Source organism: Otolemur garnettii, unplaced genomic scaffold, assembly GCF_000181295.1.
Source record: "Otolemur garnettii isolate 467f Iridium unplaced genomic scaffold, OtoGar3 scaffold00090, whole genome shotgun sequence".
Classification (NCBI taxonomy): domain Eukaryota; kingdom Metazoa; phylum Chordata; class Mammalia; order Primates; family Galagidae; genus Otolemur; species Otolemur garnettii.
In genome coordinates, this window is record NW_003852485.1 from 1,527,051 (window position 1) to 1,550,096 (window position 23,046).

General features: G+C 35.1%; 1 protein-coding gene across 2 annotated transcripts in view; it reads right to left on the minus strand.

Moving 5' to 3' along the window:
* KCNH7 (potassium voltage-gated channel subfamily H member 7) overlaps positions 1-23,046 on the minus strand; it is a 470,910-nt gene that overhangs the window by 44,867 nt on the left and 402,997 nt on the right. The window contains exons 8-9 of one of the 2 annotated variants that reach the window (XM_003795144.2): positions 21,093-21,492; positions 11,300-11,499 (exon numbers count right to left, since the gene is read on the minus strand). In XM_003795144.2, the coding sequence (XP_003795192.1) occupies positions 11,300-11,499; positions 21,093-21,492 (600 nt within the window). Of the gene's footprint in view, positions 1-11,215; positions 11,500-21,092; positions 21,493-23,046 lie in introns of those variants that run through there. The other variant, XM_012808462.1, reaches the window with a different exon arrangement.

Below are 23,046 nucleotides of genomic sequence, written 5' to 3' on the forward strand. Positions count from 1 at the left end.
AGAATATAAATAGTTTTACTCTATATTATCTATGATATTGCTAAAAATGGAAATGTGTAATCTATTTCATTTGACTAGGTTTTATCAAATTAATAAATAAATTTAATAATAAAAGTTAAAATTTAAAGAAGAAAATTAAGAATTTTATTGAAGAGGATCTTATTTTTTAAGATATAAACAAGTGGTTCCTTTGGCTACATATTTGAAAAGACATAGAAGTACTGACATTCAGACTTTTGTATAAGCAATTCTGATTTAACTGTTGTGGGGGGGGGCTAATGTACAGAAATTTGTTTAAAATCCTTCAGGTAATTTTAATGGGCAACAAGGATGAGAACTTGATACTGAAATTCCAAAGTTATGATAAAAATTAATACAAAATTTACAGAAATAAAAGGGCAGAGCAGGATAATCCATTCTCTGTCTTTCTTGAGGAATATCAGCAAAGAAAAGTGACCAGCTAATGACAAGCATTAGTGATGGGCTACCGGCCCACTGAGGACATTGGCTAGTGGCATAGCTCCCATCTGTGGGGCATTTGTAGCAGGATGTATCTTGTCTAAATCGCTATGGCAAGCAAGTCTTTCTGGAACATGTCATGTAAGCTATGGAACAGCCAAAGTGTCTGCTTAAGTGTTAGATCGTCATATGTGGTGTATATTGTTTAGGGATTGCCCTAAATAAATCTGAGCCAGAATTCCTACTAACATGGCAAGGAGGATCATTATGCTTCATGATAATCATATCCTTGACATTATTAAATATTAAATCTTGATAGCAGTTATGATTTCTCATTCTGTGGGACAAATTTGATAATCTGATGTTTGTGTTATCTCAAAATCTCACCATGGGGTATGTCATATTTGAATTAAAATAGTCATATATTTCCTATGGAAAAACAAATGTTCTTAAGTAGTATTTTTCTGTAAATAAGACTAATAAGGGTTGGCCTAGCTTATCAGATATTAAAAAATGCTATAAAGCCACTAAACACAAACCATTCTTATGTTACCACAGGATGGACAAACAGAGCACACTGGACGTCTACATGAGCATCCAAATTCTATTTGACGAGCTAATGGGTGACTTTGGGGGTATTTGAATTATATGGAAAAATAATGGCTTATTTAGTAAATTCTACCATACTATTTTCTACTCATGTGAAGATAAAATTTATAAAAATAGATTTCAAACAGATTATGAAATTTTTCTTCTAATCATGTAACAAAAGTTATAAAAAATCTAGAAAGCTTTATGTTAGCCAATGGTTCAGTAGGACCTCTTTAAAACAGGAAAAGTGGGTGGCACCTGTGGCTCAAAGAAGTAGAGCACCAACCCCCTATGCCAGAGGTGGAAGGTTCAAACCCACCCCCAGCCAAAAACTGCAAAAATAAATACATAAATAAATAAATGAAACAGAAAAAGTTCTCTGAATTATATAATAAAATTTGATTATCTGACCATATTAAAAGAAGACAAAAATCTTGTTGTAGCCAAAAGATCTTTTAAGCAAAACCAACATATAGCAAAAATATTAAGACCAAGAAGCAATTTAGATGGCAGATGAAGCATTAATATCTATAATTTATAAAGATAATAAAAACAATAATAAGATAATAAGAAAAACATAATTGAAAGTATGCAAAAATGCCACGAGTGGGCAATTCATTGAAGAAAAAATGCAAATGACATTAGATGTGTGTGAATGAAAAGGATGCTTAAGTTCAAAAGTAGCTAGGACAATGTCATTAGAGAAACAACAGACTCTCACAAATCCATTAAACTGGACAAAATTAAATAGAACCATAACACCCACTGCTAGTAAAGAGAAAGGAATGAAGTAATAACATTGTTGGCAGAAATGTAAATTATTAAATATTTTTGATATGTAATCTTGCAATAGCTATTACAATTTACAAGTACACAAGATCTTTAACTGGGAAATCTCTTATCTGGAAATTATTCATAAAAATAAAAGGATCAGTAAGAAACATATTTGTAAGGAGGTTTATTGCAGTATTGTTTGAAGTGGCATGAAATTAGAAACAAAATGAAAGCCCATCAGTGAGAGAACAGCCCATTATTATAAATATTATATGTAGCTATATACTATTATATATAGCATAATAATAGTATATAAAGTAAATTACTATAGCATGTTATATGGCATCAAAAGGAATGAATTAGAGTTGTATCAGCCAAGTAGGAGGTATTTTACATGATATCCAGTGAGAAACATTGGTTGTAGAAAATTTAATGTTATTTTTATAAATTAAATTTTGCAACTACAGTAGAACCTCTGTAAGTTGCCCCCCTCCACAAAAGGGCTGTAACAAAATGGTCAACAGGTGGAGGTGGTCAACATAAGAAACTGGCCTACTGTGCTGTAAGTACATCTGGTGCCTGTCCAGTCTATGAAAATTAGGTCAATTTAAGGAGGTGGTCGATATAGGAAGGTGGTCAATCATGGAAGTTCTACTGTAAATGTGTATGGGTGTATGTGTGTGTGCATACATGCAATATAAGTATAATTATATTAGCATAGAGAAAGATGTGGCAGTTTATACACACAGGTAATGGATAATGAGATAAGTAAAGTAGTGATGTGGTGGGGGGAAGATAGGAATGGAGAGGTAAATTGAAGCATAAAAATATCTTTTAACAATCTTAAAAACATTACACTGAAAGAGTGTCTGTCATAAAGCGCATGTGATTTTATTTATGCAAAATTTCTGCATATAAGAAAGAAAAGGAATTTTTTTATCTGAGGATTGGGAGCCCCTTTAAATTAGCAGGCCCATAGTGGCAGCGAGATGTGAGAGCATTAGAGCATTCACAGCTCACTCCCTGACCCTTGAGCTGAGTAATCATTTGCTACATAGACTCCAGATTGTCACCTCCAATAGCTATAAATTAATCTGACAATGCCATACACTGGTTGCTGTAACCATGCCCTATAGTTCCATAACGCATAGCCAATCACTACTGGGTGTCATTTCTGTAAACCTCTCCTCACCCTTTTATTAAGGAAAACCTTGATCCTCTCCGGTGTTCTCTAGAGCACATCCCAGTGTTTCCTGAGCTTCAGTCCACAACCTTGTTCCGGTAAACCCCCTATGTTAGTTTTGCCTCAGTTTCTTTCTTAGGTTGACATATCTATGACAAGTGCATCATTATAGAAGATAGCTTCCAGCCTAAAAAAAATTCTTATCAATCTATGATAATTCTAATGAGTGAAAAAAAATACATAAATGATATTCAACCACTGTGGTTATTTACTAAGATGTTATTATATCTGGGGATTATTTCTGAGTGAAAAGATACATGGTAATTTTTAATTATGTTTAAATAAATTTTTATATTCTGCTTGATAATTTACAATGATTCTATCATTTAAATGTGAAGAGGTTAGGTCCTTCAACTTTCCTTCAGAGATTGACCAAATCATCTTTTTTCCTCTTTAAGAATGGCCAATATGAACGTCGTCATCTCATGAGAACTACTGATTAGTGTTTAATAAGAAATATTTTAAGAGACATTTATAGGTCCCAGTTCTGGGTGTTTTAATGGGTGAGAATGAATGAAAGGGGAACAAAGCAAAGTATTGACTTAAAATTTTATTTAAAGTTATTCTCATGTTTAAGAATGATGGGACGGCTCGGCGCCTGTAGCTCAACCAGCTAAGGTGCCAGCCACGTACACCTAAGGTGGCGGTTCGAATCCAGCCTGGACCCGCCAAACAACAATGATGGCTGCAACCAAAAAATAGCCGGGCATTGTGGCGGGTGCCTGTGGTCCCAGCTACTTGGGAGACGCACTTGAGGCCAGGAGTTGGAGGTTGTTGTGAGCAGTGAAGCTACGGCACTCTACCCAGGGGGACAGCTTGAGGCTCTGTCTCAAAAAAAAAAAAAAAAAAAAAAAATGATGGGACACACATGATCTGTAACCACAGTCCTCTCAGTGCCCGTGGGAGAAGGCAGCCCCTGTTTTTCTCTCCTTGATCCTATTATTCCCATGTCTCCATTCTGCCTTAACTCCAAGAAAGTCTCTATCTCTGATTATTTCACTCCGTGCCAGGCTGTATACTCTCCTTTCTTTTTTAGCAATTCTGCTTATGAAAATTTGCACCATGTAGTTTTCCTGGCATCATACCCCACTTTGTTTTCAGATACCCTGTCAAAGGGAATTGCTTTATTATAATGCTGTGATCTCAGTGCTGGTGTTCTCTGTTAAATTTTAAGAATAGCTGATACATAAAGCAGGTAAAATTAGTTAGACCCTGGGCTAAAGACCTCTTCTTGGAAAACACTGTTAAGACCTCACTGTCTAGGGTCTTGTGACTTACAGTACACTAAGTGATGACTAGAGATTTACCTCTCTGACTCAAATCAAAGACTTCTACCTATGTGGAATGAGCCTGGCTTCTCTTCCCACTATGGTAGGTGTTCTTAAGTGCAGACATGTTTTAGCCCTATGTGGGTTGCAGAGCATATTGATATGAGATTAACAGTAGGGAGGGTAGAATGAATTACAGCATATATAGAAGTGATTTAGCATAGCTTTGGAATGTTAATATATCATCAGTGGTGGAGGACCCCTCTGTAAGAAAAGTTCCTACCAGATGGTCCCTAGGTGAGTGTGGAGTTCTGGGGGAGTGGCTTACCTGGCCAATAGGAGCACAGGATACAAATGAAGAGGTTCTTTAGGTATATCTGACATGGAAAATATGATGATTATTTATTTTTCCATCTACATTCATCCACATGGATAGCAATACGACTAAAGTAAAAAAACAAAATATGGGTGGTGCCTGTGGCTCAAAGGAGTAGGGCGCCAACCCCATATGCCAGAGGTGGCAGGTTCAAACCCAGCCCTGGCCAAAAACTGCAAAAAAAAAAAAAAAAAAAAATAAAAAAAATTAAAGCAAAATATGTCTAAATGTTTTGAGCTACTGCTGCTTTAAGGCTATATGATAATTTGGGTAGAAGAACTCTTTCTGCTTTTTTTCACCTTTAAAAGCAACAGCTAATAAATCTGACACATTGGGTGGAACATTTACCTATCCATGTATAATATAAATTCCCTCTCCATTGGTTATGTTTTCCAATGGAAAAAATACTGGACTTTTATTTTGGGGGAATTTGTAGATAGTTTGATTCCATTGTGTTCAAGAAATGTCAAGTTACTCTAGCATTTGAATTAAAAGAGACTTAAAATCATATTTCCAAAGAATATTTTGTAACTGAACTTTGGAGATTTCTATTTTTTATTATTGGCTTAATGTGTGTTGATTGTTAGATGATCTGAAACTGAATTGAGGAAGGATTATTCCTGTGCTCCTACCATTCCAAAGAAAGTATATGAAACACATTGTACCTAAAAACTGCACTCTAGAGTTCTGTTCAAATAGGACCATTATTTTAAGGAATTAAAAACAATTTGAGCCATAATTTCCACCTGGGAAGAGAGACAGTACTAATAACAAGTGGAGAAACTGAAGCGTGGAAGTTGTTCACCACTTCATCGGTGTTTCTGCGGACTGCTTGTGATATGCAGTCCGGGGCCTGTTGTCATTATCTCTCTGTGTTCCGGAATGGCTGTAAGTCAGACCCCACCACTGAAGAACTCACTTTGCATAGAAGCAGCATGATGCCTTCTGGATGGTGGTTGGAGACCAGGATGAAGTGACCATCCTCACTTGTGAAAGGATGAGCATGTACCATTTGTGACCTGAAAATACCAGACGCCTGTCTTAAACTTGATAATGTTCATGTCTGGGGCATGGGATGGTTAATTGTTCTCTGTGGAATTTTGGAGAAATTTAGAGCAAGTAGCCTAGGAAGGGGAGGTGAAATTTGCCCTTCCTTATGTAGATGATCGTGGCAAGTTTGTATGTTAAAAACTTCCTCCTAGTGCAAAATTTTACTACCTACCCAGTTTCTGCAGAGCCAGGCAATTCCTGTCAACGTATCAACATTCGGATGAAAACATCCTTTCAAGGGCATTGTGCAAAACGGTTATTTTAATTCAACTTCTAAATGGTAGCTAGGTATTTATTTATAGAAAACCAAAATGTGTCACCAATGCTGCAAGTCATTATCACTTAAACGAAGGGGTTTTCCAATATCTATTCCCCTTTTGAATATGTGAAGGATGAGCCAGATATGACAGCACCATATTTCTAAACTTTTAGGATGGCTGTACGATATGCTGATCAGTCAAGGTTTTCTCACTGATCATATTTATCCACTTCAGTAGATAAAGGATCATTACGAAAAGGTAAAGGCATTAAAAACAATATGGTGAAAGCAAGCCATGCTCTTTTGTAGATTTTACTTTTGTATTTCTGATGGGATTTATTGTCACAGGATTATTTTTATCTGAGTGGCTGAACTGAATATACTGAAAGAGCTTGCTATTGTATTTTACTATGGTGTATTAAGATACTTCATGAACTAATATGAAGGTCTGGCACACGTGAAGTTACTTAGGTAAGAGGGCGTAATGGGTGTAATGAAGTGTTTGATGGGGCGTAATGAAGTATTTGATGGGGTAATGTGAGACTGTGGAGGTAGAGATGTTGGCATTAGTAATAGAGGCTATTCTGACAGATAACAGAGAACTAGAAACAGCTGTGCGAGTAAAGGAAGTGCAATTTTCATTAAGATACTCCTTAGCACATTAGCCCCAGGAAACTAAACAGTATACGATTCTTTCTTTAAAAAAAATTTGTTTTAAGAGAGAGGGCCTTGCCTAGGCTGCTGTGCCATAGCATGGTTGTGGGGAATGGTCAGAGCTCCCTGCAACCTAGAACTTCCTGGTTCAAGAGACCCTCCTGCCTCAACCTCCTGAGGAGTTGGAACTATAAACACCTGCAATCATGTCTGGGTAATTTAAAAAAATTGTTTTTTTAGAGACAGGGTCTTGGTATGTTGCCTAGGCTGGTCTTGAACTCCTGGCCTCAAGTGATCCTCTCACTTCAGCCTCCTCAGTAGTTGGGATTACAAACTACCATTCTTTATTAATCTGTTTTCCAGTTTGGTTTTTTTCATGGGTCTATTACAAGAGTATGCGGTGTCACTCAGACTCTCACTGTGACTTGAAGTATTTTTAGCCTATTAATCTGACTCTTCTTGATTGAAATGTCCAAAAATTTTCTCCTTTGGTTTCACTCCTATTGTACACCTCCTCCTTTCTCAAGAATTAAGCAAGTCCCTGCTTTGTCTAGAGACTGGGCCATGTAATGCAAATGCTGTCAAGTTTTCTCCTTATTCTGCAAGGCCAATGCCTTCATCCTTTCTCTCTTCTTTCTTTCCTGTCTTTAAGGAAAACTTATTAATCCATCCTACCAAGGAATGTATACCTCTTCCTATGCTCTTACTGCAATTACTTTCTATATTTATCTCTCAAAATTTCCTCCATTAATACCCTAGGCTAAAAAGATACCCAATTGCTCTCTTTCCTTCCTAAATTTGTTTCTAGATTATTTGTCTAATTCTATGTGTAGTCTGTGCCTCTACTTCTGTCTTTGTCTTTACCTGGAATGGTCTCCTTTGGTTCTATGCCATTGACAATTCTACCAGCCACCCAGTCCAGTGGTTTTTGAATATTCCACACAGAAACGAATGTTCCATAAAGGAGACTCAGAGCCCTGCCTGCCACCACAGGGAGTGAAGGGTAGGCAGTAGTAGGTTAGAATTTCTGTCCTCAAGTAGAAAATCTCTTAAAATTATTCCACACACTTAGCATAGTTCTAGTCCTTCAAAAATACTGAAAAATGACACGTGTAATGAAATTGCAGACAGGTTAAGTGACTTTCCAAGATAAGCAGCAGATTGAGAGCCAGCTCTTGGGTCTTCTGAATCCCTATTCTGCATAGATTTTCTATGATTCAGGCATGACTTGGTGGGATTGGGGGAAATATGTTCTCTATTAAATGTTCATACAGACTTTACCTCCATGCCAATATAATATTAAATGACGGAGTAGTTTCTGTCCTAAATCATTTATTTCCCTCTGTCCAAAATGATCTATGGACTGTGGTCATCAGTGTTCTTCTTCATTTAAGCCAGACTCTTATGTGTGATGTGAGGCCACTTTATTACTCTACATTCACATGGAAAATGACTCTCATGACCTTGATAGTATTGTGACTAAGGCAGTGTTAGTCAACTTTGGAAAATTTTACATGGGGTCAGAGGTTGGTTTTGATTTGGAGACATTCATTAAGATGAATGATCACTAAGATGCCAATAGTGCCAATTTGAGAAAGCATCTCCTCACTCCTACCTTGTCAAATTTTTGGACGTACAAGGGAAAGTGTTTTCCAGAATTAACCCCTACAAATCTTTGAGATAATTTCTACTACTTCTAACTTTGAAACCAGACTCAAATCAAACTCGTTCCTTTCACTAGCTTCTTTATCCTGATGCTTTTCCTTTTGTACTTAGAACCATTTGGTTCAGTTGAAAGGGTATCCATAATTGTTCCCAGAATGCTTTACATTCTGGAATATTCTGGCAATAGCTTTTTCACCAAGAGCAAAAGATGCAAAGACGAAGGAATATGGCCATTTTTTTTGGGTCAACTCTTTCTTATTTTTTGTGACCTATCAAACAATCAAATGTTTTTGGAAATAAAAAATAATTTTAGGTCAATTAATACAATGTGATTGAAAGTCTTGTACTTCATTTGGACAAGGTTGAACAGTAAAAATGACCTGAGATGTTTCATGAGAAATTATATTTAAGGTTATACTTAAATGAAATAACATGGAATGCTAATGCAAAATATAACAGTTTGATGTCCTTTTATGTATCACAATACATAAATTTAACTAATTTTAAACTGTTAATAAATTATAATTTAATTGACAAAAAGGGACAAGACACGGGGATATTTAACAATGTGGTTTTGGAGGTAAAAATCTACTTTTTTTTTAAACCTCTCAATAGTCTAAGATTATAGTTTCTTTTCTCAAATCAACTGTGTTCTATATATAGCGCTTAATAAGTAAGCATCTTCCATTTGCTGAGTTTTCAGAGTTATCTCGCCCTTTGATTTTTTTTTTTACTCACTTTGCAGTCACAAAATGAGAAATGTAGACAAACAAGAAGTTCGTGCAAAGTCAAGCTCTCAAAACCACATGCAAGACGGAGCGGCACATGGTTTAGAGCTCACACACTCCAGGATCGTGTACTACAGGCATGCAGATGAGAGGAAAGGAAAGCACCTACGTCATGAAAATAGAAAATGATGAAAAAGAATGACATTTTCTTTATGACAATCATCTAATGCAAACCGTATACCCATAACCTTTACCAGAGTTAGGAGAGGGACAGAGAAGTGAATTTCTGTGGGGAGCGGGAAACTATATAAATATTCTCAGAGGTCAAGTTGTCATTAAAATTAAGGATTTCCATTCTGTACTTGGCCTCTTCCAGGTTATCTTCCCCAGTTTCTTGCTTTGTATTTCCTGTGCTACATCATGCAGAAAAGATCAGAACTAACATTGGAAATCACTTAGCAAGCTCTAAACCTGACAGATAACAAGGGTATTCTCAACAATTTACACGAGAATTAAATTGGATATAAATACCTCCTGTTCTTACCGGTGGGTGTTGTGATTCCATTTATTAAGGTGTGAAGCAGACAGGAAAGAGATAAATCTTTCATAAGTACATTGTAAATAGGCAAGTGGTATATAAACCAAACTTAAAGGTAATAGAGTCAAACAATGAAAGGTAAATAGTCACAAAATAGACTTTATCACAAAAATGGTCACAAAACTATAGGAATATGGAGAGGGGAGGTAAAATAATTGTTTTACTATTGTTACTGAAATAATCTGGCAGTATGGAACAACAAAACTGAGTGACACATGGTTGATTAAAAATTTTTGACACTGCTTCAACCAACCCAGCAGTAGAGATTTCCCCAACAGCTCTTGAATGCTGATACCTTTGTTAAACAATAATAGCGGTGGACATGTATAAAAGTGATCAATATGTAGGTGACACAGTGACATTAAAGTGTTCCCTCAGGGAGATCAATTTATCAAATTAGTTTTTCACAAGGAATTTTGAGATGATTAGAAATAACTCATGGAGTTTAGCTACAGTTTTATATGAAATGCGCTAATTAGATAATCTATTCAAATTAAATTTTTTATAAGGCATGTTCTTACTTCTCAGTCAAACCAATTACACACATCTATGATGGACTTATCGGTATATAAATATGTCTTTCAAATTCGGCAATGTTTGCAATGCTTTCTGCGCTATTAGTGCTAATTGTGAAATTGTCTATCGGATTGTTTGTTACTGGTTAAACAAAAAATATCAGTGTAAATTATACAGGCTGACTTACACAAAATTGCTTATGGAATTGACATAATTAAATGTGAGTGATTTTATTTTTTGAGGAATTTTTAGAAACAGGGTCCTTGCCCAGTGGAGGAATAGTCATATTTTTAATCTTTTTTCTATTGCTTTGTGCTACGTCATGGAATTTAGATTTGTTGTATAATTTATTTAGTGATCAGTCTCTATAGCCAAGTAGCAAGACAAAATAAGTGGGCAATCCTACTAATAATAAGAGCTCTTTGAACCACATTAATTTTATTAGTGTGTTGACTGTTGAGCCGTGACATAGGAGGTTATGACGAGTGATTTTTGATGTACAATTTGCACAAGCGGTAGGAAGGAATCCATATTTCCTCCTTGAAAGGAAAGATGAATTAAATCTAATACAGTAAGAGGGCACATAGTAAATTGTTTAAAATATTTTTTTTAAAAGTTCTTAAAAGCAGCGTGAAACTTCCTATCATAAAATGCTTATGACATACGGAAACTCCCTAACCTCTCCTACACATTTTCACTCTCCTTTCTTTTAACGTGTTAACCTTGGATCACTGGGGGCATCATTGTTGTTACTGTTTAGTTGCCACTTTTTATTGCATGTGGGTCCTGCTATTTTGGGGGGTACTGGGAACTAGATCATATAGTGAAAGCCAAGTCCCAGGTAACGCAATGTTCTCTCTAACCAGAGTGGGTGCCCCACCCCCCACAGTTATATCAGTTTGCATCATGGTATAATGCCTTTGCCACACAGTATAACTAGGTATAGCACCATGCAATGCCATGAATTGAGAATGAGAGACTATCTCCAGGGGAGAAAATACACATCCGAGAGAAGAAAACAAAAGCAGGGGGGGTCAAAGCTGGTGAGACTGGCCTTTCCATTTTGGTTATAGCTACAATGCCTGTGGGTGCTTCTGTTTAGGAAAACAAATACATACCATGTTCATGTCAATGCCATTGGTGTAAGTCCACGCGTGCTGGAAATATTCCTCAAGACGTTGCCTCAGAGGGTTGGGGATTTGGTGAAAGCGAATGAACTCTTTCACTCGCAGCATCTGCATGTGGTACCTGGCAGTTCCCGAGTATAGTCTTTGGATAATCGCAGACACATTCCCAAAAATGCTTGCATACATTAGTGCTGGAGTGGATAAAACACAAAGTTACAGGGGAACTCTACACGTGGGCATTTTACGCAGTATATATTGTCAGAATAGATTTTGATTATCTCAGCCAGTGGTGAGGATTTACCAATGGCTCCTGGGGAAAGCTGAAGTTAAACCTATAGGGTTTTAAATTTTACAGTTTAAGCAGGAAAGGGAAGTTTTTGAAAGTCACTATGAATTCTAAATTAAAGTAAAAAGTCAAATTGCTTATAATATCAGCTTGTCTCTGAGAGCATTGACTGGAGACAAAATGCGTTTACAGTAAACCATTTCATTTGTCATAAAAAGGCCTGTCATCGGCCACCATGACTAAGCTTCCACACGAAACAATCTCAGGAGGCAAAAACATCTTTTGAGGACTTTAAAACCACTTTTTGAATAGGAATCTGAATATTAAACTTTTAAATTGTGGCTTATCTCTGCCTCTCAGTCTCAAATCTAACGTTGCAGTAGTAAAAATGGATTTAAAATTTTAAGATTACTTTGAATACATTGGACTTGTTAAGAAAATAACTAGTTCTTTTCAGAAACCCAGTTTCCTTAGCGTGTTAATGAGTATACAATTTTTAATCTATTCTAATTCATTTTCATCATATCTTTGCATAAGAAACATATCTCTGGCCTAGAAAATGCACTTAGTTTTATTTTTATGGGGAGAAAAGAATACATTTTTGTTCTTTCTCTGGGTAGAGACTGCTATGACCTCCCTTGCTATATTATATATTCAGTACTTAGAATATCCATATTAGTTCTTCTCTGCTAAATCTTTATGATTTAAAATAAGCTCTTTAAACACTTTCTCTATTCTTTTTTATATTTGTATTCAGTTTTTAATATTTCTAAAAAGAAACGATTTGCTCTATGCCAAAAGTCTCATCATGCCAGGCTGTATGTGGTTTGTATATAGATCTCTGGATATCTGTCAGAAACCGAGAGATGAGGTTTAACGCACTGGGACAGCAATACACCAAGCAGTCTGGAAAAGTCACAACAATACCAGAAATGCTTGAAGTGTTTAATTATATTATCTTTAACCAATACTTTTTTCCCCCAAACACATTTCACAAACAACTGCCTCTATAAACCATTTAATTATTTTTTTAAAGTAGAGTTTGGCAAGACTCAGGCTGTGTTATAAACTCATAATATTTTGCAGGGCCTTTGCTTTCTTTTCTAGCTTCTGTCTGCTTATCTCATCATGTGTGGTTATCATGGCAACTGTCTACTATAGACGTCCCAAGTAAAAAAAGTCCCAGGGAAAGTAACCCCTTATTTTTATCTATTTGGGAGGATGAAAGTTGAATGTGATGGTTAGTTTTATGTCTACTTGACTGGGCACCAGGGTGCCTAGAAATTTGGTAAAACGTTACTTGAGGTGTGTCTGTGATGGTTTTTCTGGATAAGATTCACATTAGGATCGGTAAACAAGAAGATAGTACTCTCCTCTGTGAATGGACCATACTCAATCCATTGAAGGCGTAAATAGAACAAAAAGGTGGGTTAAGGGAGCTTCACTCTCTCTGCCTGTCTGTGAGTTAAGACATCCATCTTCCCCTGCCTTTCCACTTAGACTCAGGCTCAGACTGTACCCACACCTGTGGGTCTCCCAGGTCTCCAGTTTGCTGTCAAGTCCCAAGTCCCATCTTGAGACTTTTCAGCTTTCATAGCCATGTGAGCTGTTTCTTTAGAGTAAGTCTATTTATATCTGTACTATGAGGTTAGACGTTTAAATTCTTAAATGGATCCTAGAAAAAGTGCTACATACCTCATTGTTGAATGTCATCTGAACTGATTCTCCATGAACTGATTCTCCATGGGGAGATTCATGTGAGAAATATATTTTCCTCATTCTAAATGTATTGTTGGAAATACTTGTGTGTGCTATTACGTTTCCAAAGAACCTATCAGGTGCTCAGGAAGGAGAGTCAATCCCAGGGCACATAATCAATGTTGGTAATTTTACTTCAACATATAATTATGTGAAGGGAAAAGGTTGGGAAGAAAATCTTACTTTATTTTTAATAAATACTGTGTTCTTATCTCTATATTTCCATCAAAACGAACCAAAAATGTAAGTTTAGATGAGAAACAGGCAATTCCCACTCACTGTCAAGATGGCCAAAAATTCTTCACATGAGAGACCCATTGAAATATTTCACTTAGGAAATTCTGTGTTTCTGAATTTTAAAATTATAGTAAAGACATCAATTTTTTTCCTATTTTTTTAAGAAGCAAATGGAGCTAAAGGTTGCAAGCTAGTAGGAAGCTTACAAATGATTATATCTTGTGTACATTTTTTAGTTTATGTCCAACTGGCAAGAGCAATCAGTCAAAAGCACTTTGATAGGTTCTGGATATAGAGGCATCTCTCCTCAACTCAATATTTTATTAACTTTATAAAATGGGGAGTTCCAATTTCATCAGAATGGTTTTCTTTAGGTTAGGTATGACAGAAATAAAACCGGTGTGTCTTAAGACTTCCTCCCATATACCATACTCCAAATCAAATATCCTAACCCTACTAATACATCTTGTTGGTTGAAGAATAGTAGCTGAAAAGTGTTGACAGAGCAAATACACTTGCTTTTCCATTACAAAAGTGTAATTAAAAATAAATGTTATTGATGTATAACTTAAATGTGATAAAAGCATCCATTTTAAGTGTACAATTAGTTTGATAAATGTATACGTCCCTGTAAACACAAACAAGATACAGAACATTTCCCTATACCCAAAGTTTCCCAGTGCCCACTGGCCGCCTGTGCCACTCACTTCAGACCTTGAACAACCACTGAGCTCCTTTATGTCAGAACAGATTAGTTTGCATTTTCTAGGATTTCATATAAATTGAATCCTAATGTACATATTCATTTGTGTCTGACTTCTTTTGCTCAGAATAATGTTTTTCGGAATCACTCTGTTGTGCATATCAGTGATTCAGTTTGTTTTCAATTGCTGGATTGATTTGCATCACATGGCTATACCACAGTTTGTTTTTCCCTTCTCCTGTTGGTGGAAATCTTGTTGTTTCTACTTTTTGGCTATTATAAATAAAACCGCCACAAACATTTGTATCCTAATCTTTTAGGATTCCAGTCTTTTCCCTTTTAAAGTGTTTAAATTGCTGAGTTGTGTGTTATGTTTAACTGTATAAGAAACTGCCAAACTGTTTTCCCAAGTTGTATCATTTTATATTCTCACCAGCCATGAAAATACCAGTTGTTCCCTATCCTGTCCAACATTTGATTTTGCCAGTCTTTAATTTTAACTATTGTAGTGTGCATAATATCTCATTAGAGTTTTAATTTGCATTTGCCTGATGAATAATAACATCTTTCCACGTACTTATTGGCCATTCATAGATCCTCCTTTGTGAAATGTCTGTTCAAATATTTTGCTCATGTTTAAATTGAATTGTCTTCCTACTATGGAGTAGTAAGAACTAAATTACATATTCTACATGTATGTCTTTTTTAGATCTAAATATTGAAAACATTTTCTTCCAGTTTATTATCTGCCTATTCTTTTTCTTAACGGTGTTCTTTGAAGAGCAGAAATTATCTATTTTGATGAAATCTAATTTATCAATTTTTGGTTTGGGCTCAGGATTATTTTTACTTTGGTAATTTATGTAATTGAAAGGATTTGTCCATTTCCTGTAAAGTGTCAAGTCCATCATTTGTCACGATGTTCTTTTATTATCCTTTTAACATCTGTAGGATTTGCAGTAATATCTTTTCTATCATAAAGAACATTGATGAGTTATCTCTTCTTTCTCTCTTTCAGTCTAGCTTATCAATTTTATCAGTCTCCTAAAGAGCTATAATTTATTTCCATTGCTTTTTCTATTACTTTGTATTTTATTCGTTTCTGCTCTTACATATTATTTGTTTTCCTTCAGTTATTTTAGGTTTACTATCCTTGTCTTTTGCTGACTTCATAAAAATAGAAGCTTAAATGTTTTTATTTTTTTATTTTATTTTTTTCATGTTTCACAACTTTAATAGAATATTCTAACTATTCAGTACAAATTGAGAACACCGTATTCAGTTACAAATGTGTTACAATGTTTCAGCTTTTTAAATAAAAATGTGAAAAGGTATGAATTTCCTCTCTAAAAATGTTAATGCCCCAAAGTACTCATTATACAGTTTGATGCATTTTATTTTCATTACTTTAAAAACATTTTTATAATTTTCCATGTGATATCTGCTTTGAACCACAAGTAATTTGGAAGTGTATTAATTTCCAAATACATGGAGATTTTTAAAAATATGTATCAATCTTTCTTACCTTTCCTTCTCATCTACCTTCTCTTGTTACTGGTTTTTTGTTTCAGGAAATACTCTGTATGATTTCAGTTATTTTAAAATCTATTGAGACTTGTTTTGTGGCCCAGCACAGGCCCAGCCTATTCTGGTGACTGTTCCATCCATATACATTTGAAAAGAATGTACAATTGTCCATATGTCAAGTTTAGCTTATAGTATTGTTTAAGTCTTCTATATCTCAGATTATTGATGTTTGTGTCTGTTTATTCTATAAAATTGAGAGGAGAGTGTTAAAGTTGCAAACTAGAATCATGTGTTTGTCTTATGAATTTGTCTATCTCTCCTTTTAATTAGCTTAGTTTTTGCATCAAAGTTCTATAATTAAGTGCATACACATGTAGGACTGTTGTGTTTTTCTATTTTAGCTCTGGTAATAGTTGGTGTCCTAAAGTCTACTTTGAAGTTAATACATGATTATAGTATGTATGAACATTTTCCCATCTTTTTCTTGTGTCTTTATATTTAAGTGTGTTTTCTTTAGATAGCATGTGGCTAAGCCTTGCTTTTAAGACAGTGATAATATCTGCATTTCAATGAGAGTGCTCAGATCATTTACATTTAATGTAATTATTGATACAGTCAGCTTTCAATCTACTATCTTCCTATTTGTTTTCTACATGTCTCTTTTTTCTTATTTCTTGCTATCCTTTGGATTTATTATTTTTTATTTTTGTATTTTGTCTTCCCTACTCACTTCATGTAGGATGTTGGAATCTTATAAAAAATATTTCTATTTCCCCTTTTCATTTTTCAATGTTATCATTATCATACTTTCTCTAGCTGCATATGATATAGAATTTACACATTAATTGAATTTATTTTTGCTATAAGCTGTCAAAAATATAAACAGAGAAAAAATATTTTTGAAGACATTTATAAATAAAGAAAAACTCTTTTAAATTTACTCACATAATTATTTACCATTTCTGCTCTTTCATTCTTCTGTGTTAATCCAAATTTTCATCTGGTATCATTTTCTTACGACCTGAGTACTATTATCATTTCTTGTATGCTGCTTATGATGAATTATGTCAAGTTTTACCATTTTTGAAGGACAATTTAATTAAACATAGATTTCTATGTTGACAGATTTGTTTTTTCTTTTAGCAATTTAGGAGCTTTGTTCTACTGTCTTTTTGCTAGTGGCTACTGAGACTTTATCATTAATTTTCAGTAATTTGATTATGATGTGCCTGGATGTGGTTTACTCACATTTAATCTTCTTAGGATTCACTGTGCTTCTTATATTTGTGGTGTATAATTTTAATAAATTTTGGAACATTTTTAGTCGTTATTTTTCTAAAATTTTTTTTTTTTTCTGCTTGCCTCCACCATTTTCTGGGACTCCATATACATATTGGTTCAAATGCTTGGCATTGTCTGTTCCATTGTGTCTGTCAATTCTGGTTTCATTTTACTTCGTTGTTCTGCTTATGGTTTATAGTTTCCTATTTCTTACTGTATCTATTAATTTTTTAATGGATGTTGGGCATTTTACAATTAACATTGTTCACTGGTGTATTTTTTTTTTTTTTAAATGTTAGATGGGGGGGCGGCACCTCTGACTCAAAGGAGTAGGGCGTTGGCTCCATATGCTGGAGGTGGTGGGTTCAAACCCAACCCCAAACTGAAACAAACAAACAAACATAAAACCAAAAAAACACGTTAGATGTTCCCATAGGCTGGGGCATTTGCAGATCAGCTTGTACCTTTTGAGGGTTGTTTTTAAGCTCTGTTAGGGGAAGATCAACTCTAGTACCATACGGCACAATTTTTCTGAGATGTTATTTCTACTGAATATTCTGGATGTCCAATAAGAGCTTTCTAAACTGCTGGCTAGAATTTGAAAATCTCCCACCTGTGGGGTATCTGGAAATTGTTCAGCTTACAGGACTTTGGGTATTTCTTTGCCAGGTCTTGAGCCATTTCACCTCATGCTTTTGTGATTTAGTAGTCGTCAGAAGACTCAAAGCGAGACCTATGTAGGTTTCTGGAGCTTTTCTTTGCCAAAGCTGCCTCTTCTCAGTTGTCTGTTTTAAAAATTCTGGCATCTTATCCTCCATGACCTTTGATTTTCTATTTTTTTTAAACTCAGCAAGACTGTCGTGGTCAGCTTAGGTTCTCTCAGAAAGTACCCCCCAGGTAGAAAGCCAAGAATAGTAACATGGTCCCCAATCTGTTTTCCTTCTTTTGGGGACCAAGTTCCCCTATTCACTTCCAAGTGTCCGAAAACATTTGCTTTATATATTTTCTTCTGTTTTCTGTTTGTTGGTTTTTGTTTTCAGTGGAAGGAGGGTAAAGTTTTAGTAACTCCAGTATGTCTGGAGGCAGAACTCCAGTAACTTTTTTTTACACATTCTAAAAATGAGGAATTCTCCCAAGATGTTTGTCAAGCAAGTAAGAGATGGAATACATTTGCCTTTGTTGATTGGCTTCTGTGTCTCTTAAATAAAACACAGTATACATATTATATTTATACTATTTGAATAAAAATATAAAATTATATTATGTATTAGAAAACATAGATATAAATATATGAGCACAACTTACATTTACAGTTAATGACTGTATACCTTTCTTTTGTTTTTCATTTTGTGTTATGTACATTTTTATTCTCTAACAATAAATAAATACACAAATAAATAAAATAAATTATCTGATCGCTGTTCTCTGTATACATTCAGAAGTACAAAAACAATCTTTGCAAATTTCAGCTTTTATAAATATACGTATAGGCATTTGAGTTATTTGCATTTTGTTAGATGATAATTTTTAAGATTTTATTTTTAGTACCCTTGAATTTAATTGCTATAAGATGGGTGGTTGATTGCTTTGTTTCTACAATTTGGCTTAAATTTTTCTTTTTGGACTAAAGATTACATTTAAAGAAGCTCAAGTATGATGAGAATGCTTAACCACTACAGTTATAATTAGCATATATACAATCTTTTACATATTTTTGGTTGTTTTATTTTACTTTTTATGTTGAAATCAGGCTACTAATAGGTCTGAGGAGTATGTGCTTAGCTTTAAAAGATAGCAAACAGCTAAAACCAAATCATTTTCTAAAATAGTTGCCTCTAACTGGAAATAACAGGCATGTGTACATTCATATATGTTAAATGGCTGAGCAAATATCAGGCGTATTCTTATTATTGCTAAGTTTCAAGTCTCAATTTTATACTTTGTCTCTTTATGGAATAATAGATTATGACATAGTTCTCCAGGAATACCTATAAACTTTTTTCCTTGGTGGCATTAAGCTTTGCATATTATTATTTTGTTTAAGATTTAAAGAACAAAGTCTTTTATTCAAATACATAACGTGATGTGGAATGTGAGTGTATCTTATCATACCCTGTTTCACTGGAGTATTTCCCCTCTTCCTTAGAGATAAAATTCTTCTGCAGAAATCATCTGCAGAACACATGTACTCTTAAAGAATCAATAGGATAGTATGGCACTATATTTAAAAAAGAACAAAAGTAAGGAAGGAAGAAAACTGTCAGTGATTGCCTGATTTAGGGATTGGAGATTAGGTTTAAGCAAGTAGAGATTAGTGCAGTTCAGGTATGGGGGCTCATGCCTGGAATCCTCACTCTTTGGAAGGCCAAGGTGGGATGGTCACTTGAGGCTGGAAGTTTGAGACCAGCCTAAGCAAGAGTGAGACCTCATCTTTACAAAAAATAGAAAAATCAGCCACATATGGTGGTGTGTGCCTGTAATCCTAGCTACTTGGGAGGCCAAGGCAGGAGGATCACTGGAGCCCAGGAGTTTGAGGTTGCAGGGAGGTGTGAGCTATAATAAGGCCACTATATTCTAGCCTAGGTGACAAAACGAGAACATGTCTCAAAAATATATATATAATAAATAAAAACCACTGTACTAAATGTTATGGTTTACTAAGTCTAAATAGTGAACTGGCTAAACTTCAGTGCATTTTAAAAACTCTTCTTTATAAACTCCAGGTTTCAAAATACAGTCTCTGTTTTCTTAAAAGGCATGTTTTTTCTGTATAATTACTTAATTAAGAGCATTTTCCCCTGTATTCCTTCTTTGCTACCTATGCACTAAAGTTGATGACCACTAAAAAGTGTAATTACTACGGGAGAGTGTTTATTTTGAGAAACTCAGTCTTTCTGGAATGCAATTTCTACTTTTTTCTAGTAGGTTCCACTTCATTTTCTTCTGGGTACAGTGATTCTTCTGTGTTTGTAGCTAAGACTTGGACTGCATTAGTAGAGTGTTAAGAGTTATTTAAATCTAATGTTATTTATTTATGCAAGCATTACTGAAATAACACTAAAACATTAATATAAACACGAAGAGTACATTTTATATAACGTGGACAACAAACTGGGTGAATCTATTTAAGTTTTATAATTAGGGCTTCTTTAAGAACATTTCAATAGTCAATATGTTGATATTTAAAAATAGGTATCAGGATTGATTTTCACCTTTCTATGCAATCTAAGGATGGCATTCTTTTGGAAGCTTTAAAAACCCATCATGTTTTCCCATTTGTTGCCAAGTATAAGCAAGATGATCTTTGGTGGTTCCCCAATCTGATTTTTTTTAAAAATGTTAACATTGTAACATCTTTTAACACAGAATTTTTTACCCTGAAGATTATTCATTGTAAATGGTGCTTTTACATTAGCTCATTGCAGGGTAAAGGGCAATCATAGGTCCTGGCATAACATCACAGGAAAAGAAATTTTTGGTCAATGACAGGGGGAAAACTTATGTAGAAGTAAGTGTGCGTTGTATAAATACACACATCCTAAAGATTAGCTTACATTATAACTGGCGTAGTGATATTTGTGATATACTATGTACTAGTTTCTATCTGTATCTTTGCTTCTATATGTCTATATCAATAGCATGAAATGTGAGCTAATTTTTCCCTTCTGATATAGCCTCAGTTTGAAATTGAAAATATTTATTGGTAATAAATTACAGATACCTCTTTTATAGCAACTGAAGTGAACTGCAAGTTTCTACAGAATCCCAACACCCATGTCACTCCCAATTTTATGCCCCTCGATTCTTAAAGTTTGACTGAACTTTCAGTGTCTCCACTTCACAGAGAGAATTAGGTTTGGTAGAATATAGCACCCATACATTATTGCCACAGGTTTCTGTAATTTTTCTTTGCCTTTTGATAAATGTTTTAGATATTTTAATTTCATGGTATTATTTTATCCTAATAGGTAACAGAAGAGAAATCTACTCACAGCCAATCAACATGACACAAATTGAAAAGATTTTCTCCGAATTGGTGTTAGGAGACACATTCCCGAATCCTACGCTGGTTAAGCTGCTGAAGGTGAAATAAAGTGCGGTGACGTATTTGTCTTTAATGGATGGTCCAGAGCTGGAGTCACTATCATTGTACCGTTTCCCAATTTGCTGTCCTAAGGAATCCAACCATCCGATCTTGTCAGTCAGATAAGGCCTTTCCACGTTCCCAATCGCATACCAAATGCAAGCCAGCCAGTGAGCAATCAGGGCAAAAATGCACATTAAGAGCATTAGAACAGCAGCGCCGTATTCTGAATACCGATCCAGTTTCCTGGCCACTCGCACAAGACGAAGGAGCCGGGCCGTCTTCAGAAGACCAATTAAGGTTGTTGTCTGGAGAAATAAATGTGCATGGTCAGAGACTATGGGTAAGCAGCTCAAAGTATGTTCATGTGAAGCAAAGTAGGCTGAATCAGGTTAAAACAATATGGCAGCATTGAGGATAACTATATTTGAATTAAGTATTAAGATTAGTCCTTTATTTTATTTTATTATTTTATTTTATTTTTTTTGAGACAGAGCTTTAAGCTGTCCCCCTGGGTAGAGTGCTATGGCATCACAGCTCACAGTAACCTCCAACTCCTGGGCTCAAGGGAGTCTCCTGCCTCCGCCTCCCAAGTAGCTGGGACCACAGATGCCCACCACAATGCCAGGCTATTGTTTTGGTTGCAGCCGTCATTGTTGTTTGGCCGCCGGGCTGGATTCCAACTGGCCACCTTAGGTGTATATGGCTAGCGCCTTAGCCACTTGAGCCACAGGTGCCAAACCTAGTCCTTTTTTTTTGTTTGTTTGTTTTTTTAAATTATGCCTGCTTTGAAAATCACTTTGAATGTACCTAGCATAGTAATTCCTTTTCTAGGCATGCAAGATCCAAGGCATGGAGGAGCTGTCTTGTTTTATGCTCTGACCGCCTTGTTCCTACCTGGTATTCACTGACTCATTTATACACTCACAAACGTTTCAAGGTGGCACTGTGTACCTACCGAGAGCTGCACTCTGGTATAGTGTTGAACAAATAGACAAGGTCACTGTTCTAAGAGAGATAGTTATTTAGCAAAGTGTTCTCGCTGATGAAAATAAGATCTGCTATCCACTTGGGAGAGTTAAATATTTAAAAAACAAACAAAGAATAAAGTAATTTCAGAGAGAAAAGTGTGACAATTTGAAACAGAGTAATATCATAGAGAATATTTGGGGGCTGGGGTAGAAACCACTTCAGAAAGGAAGGGCAAGAAAAGGCTCACGAAGGAGCTGACATTTGACTTGAGAAAAACCTAAGTGATGAGGCAGAGCCACTCACACTCTCTTCCTCTAACTGGGGGAAAACTTACTGGATGATTGCAGGCATGAATTAGGCACTATCTTTAAACAGATCTTTTCTTTCTTTCTTTCAGAATGTGCTAAATTGATAAACTGTTTCTTGGTGACCCAATGATATTATAATTGCATTTTGCTTTGGGGTATGATGTGTGTAACTAACTGCGTGATTATTACTGACCAGGTATCTAATGATAGGATACTTTTATATAATAACAGGATACTTAACTGGTTGTTTGGATTTGAAATCTGATAAGTACAAATTACAAGTTCATTTCTTAAGTTTCCTAAATAATGTCAACCATAAGTACCATATAATTCACAGGGCTTATAATTATTCCATAGTTACATGGTGTTTACCAATCAATTATTGAGTAATTTTATCTGTTCATTGTTGCTCCTTATTTCACAATGTACCTCCAACTGTGTTAAGAACATTTATATCTTAATTGAAGAAATAGCACACGGAATAACTATTACACTGTGTATCTATTCATATTGACGTAATGAAAAAAGAAATATAAAAAAAACTCTTTTCATTAAAATGTTATATAAGTATCCTTTAGTTCC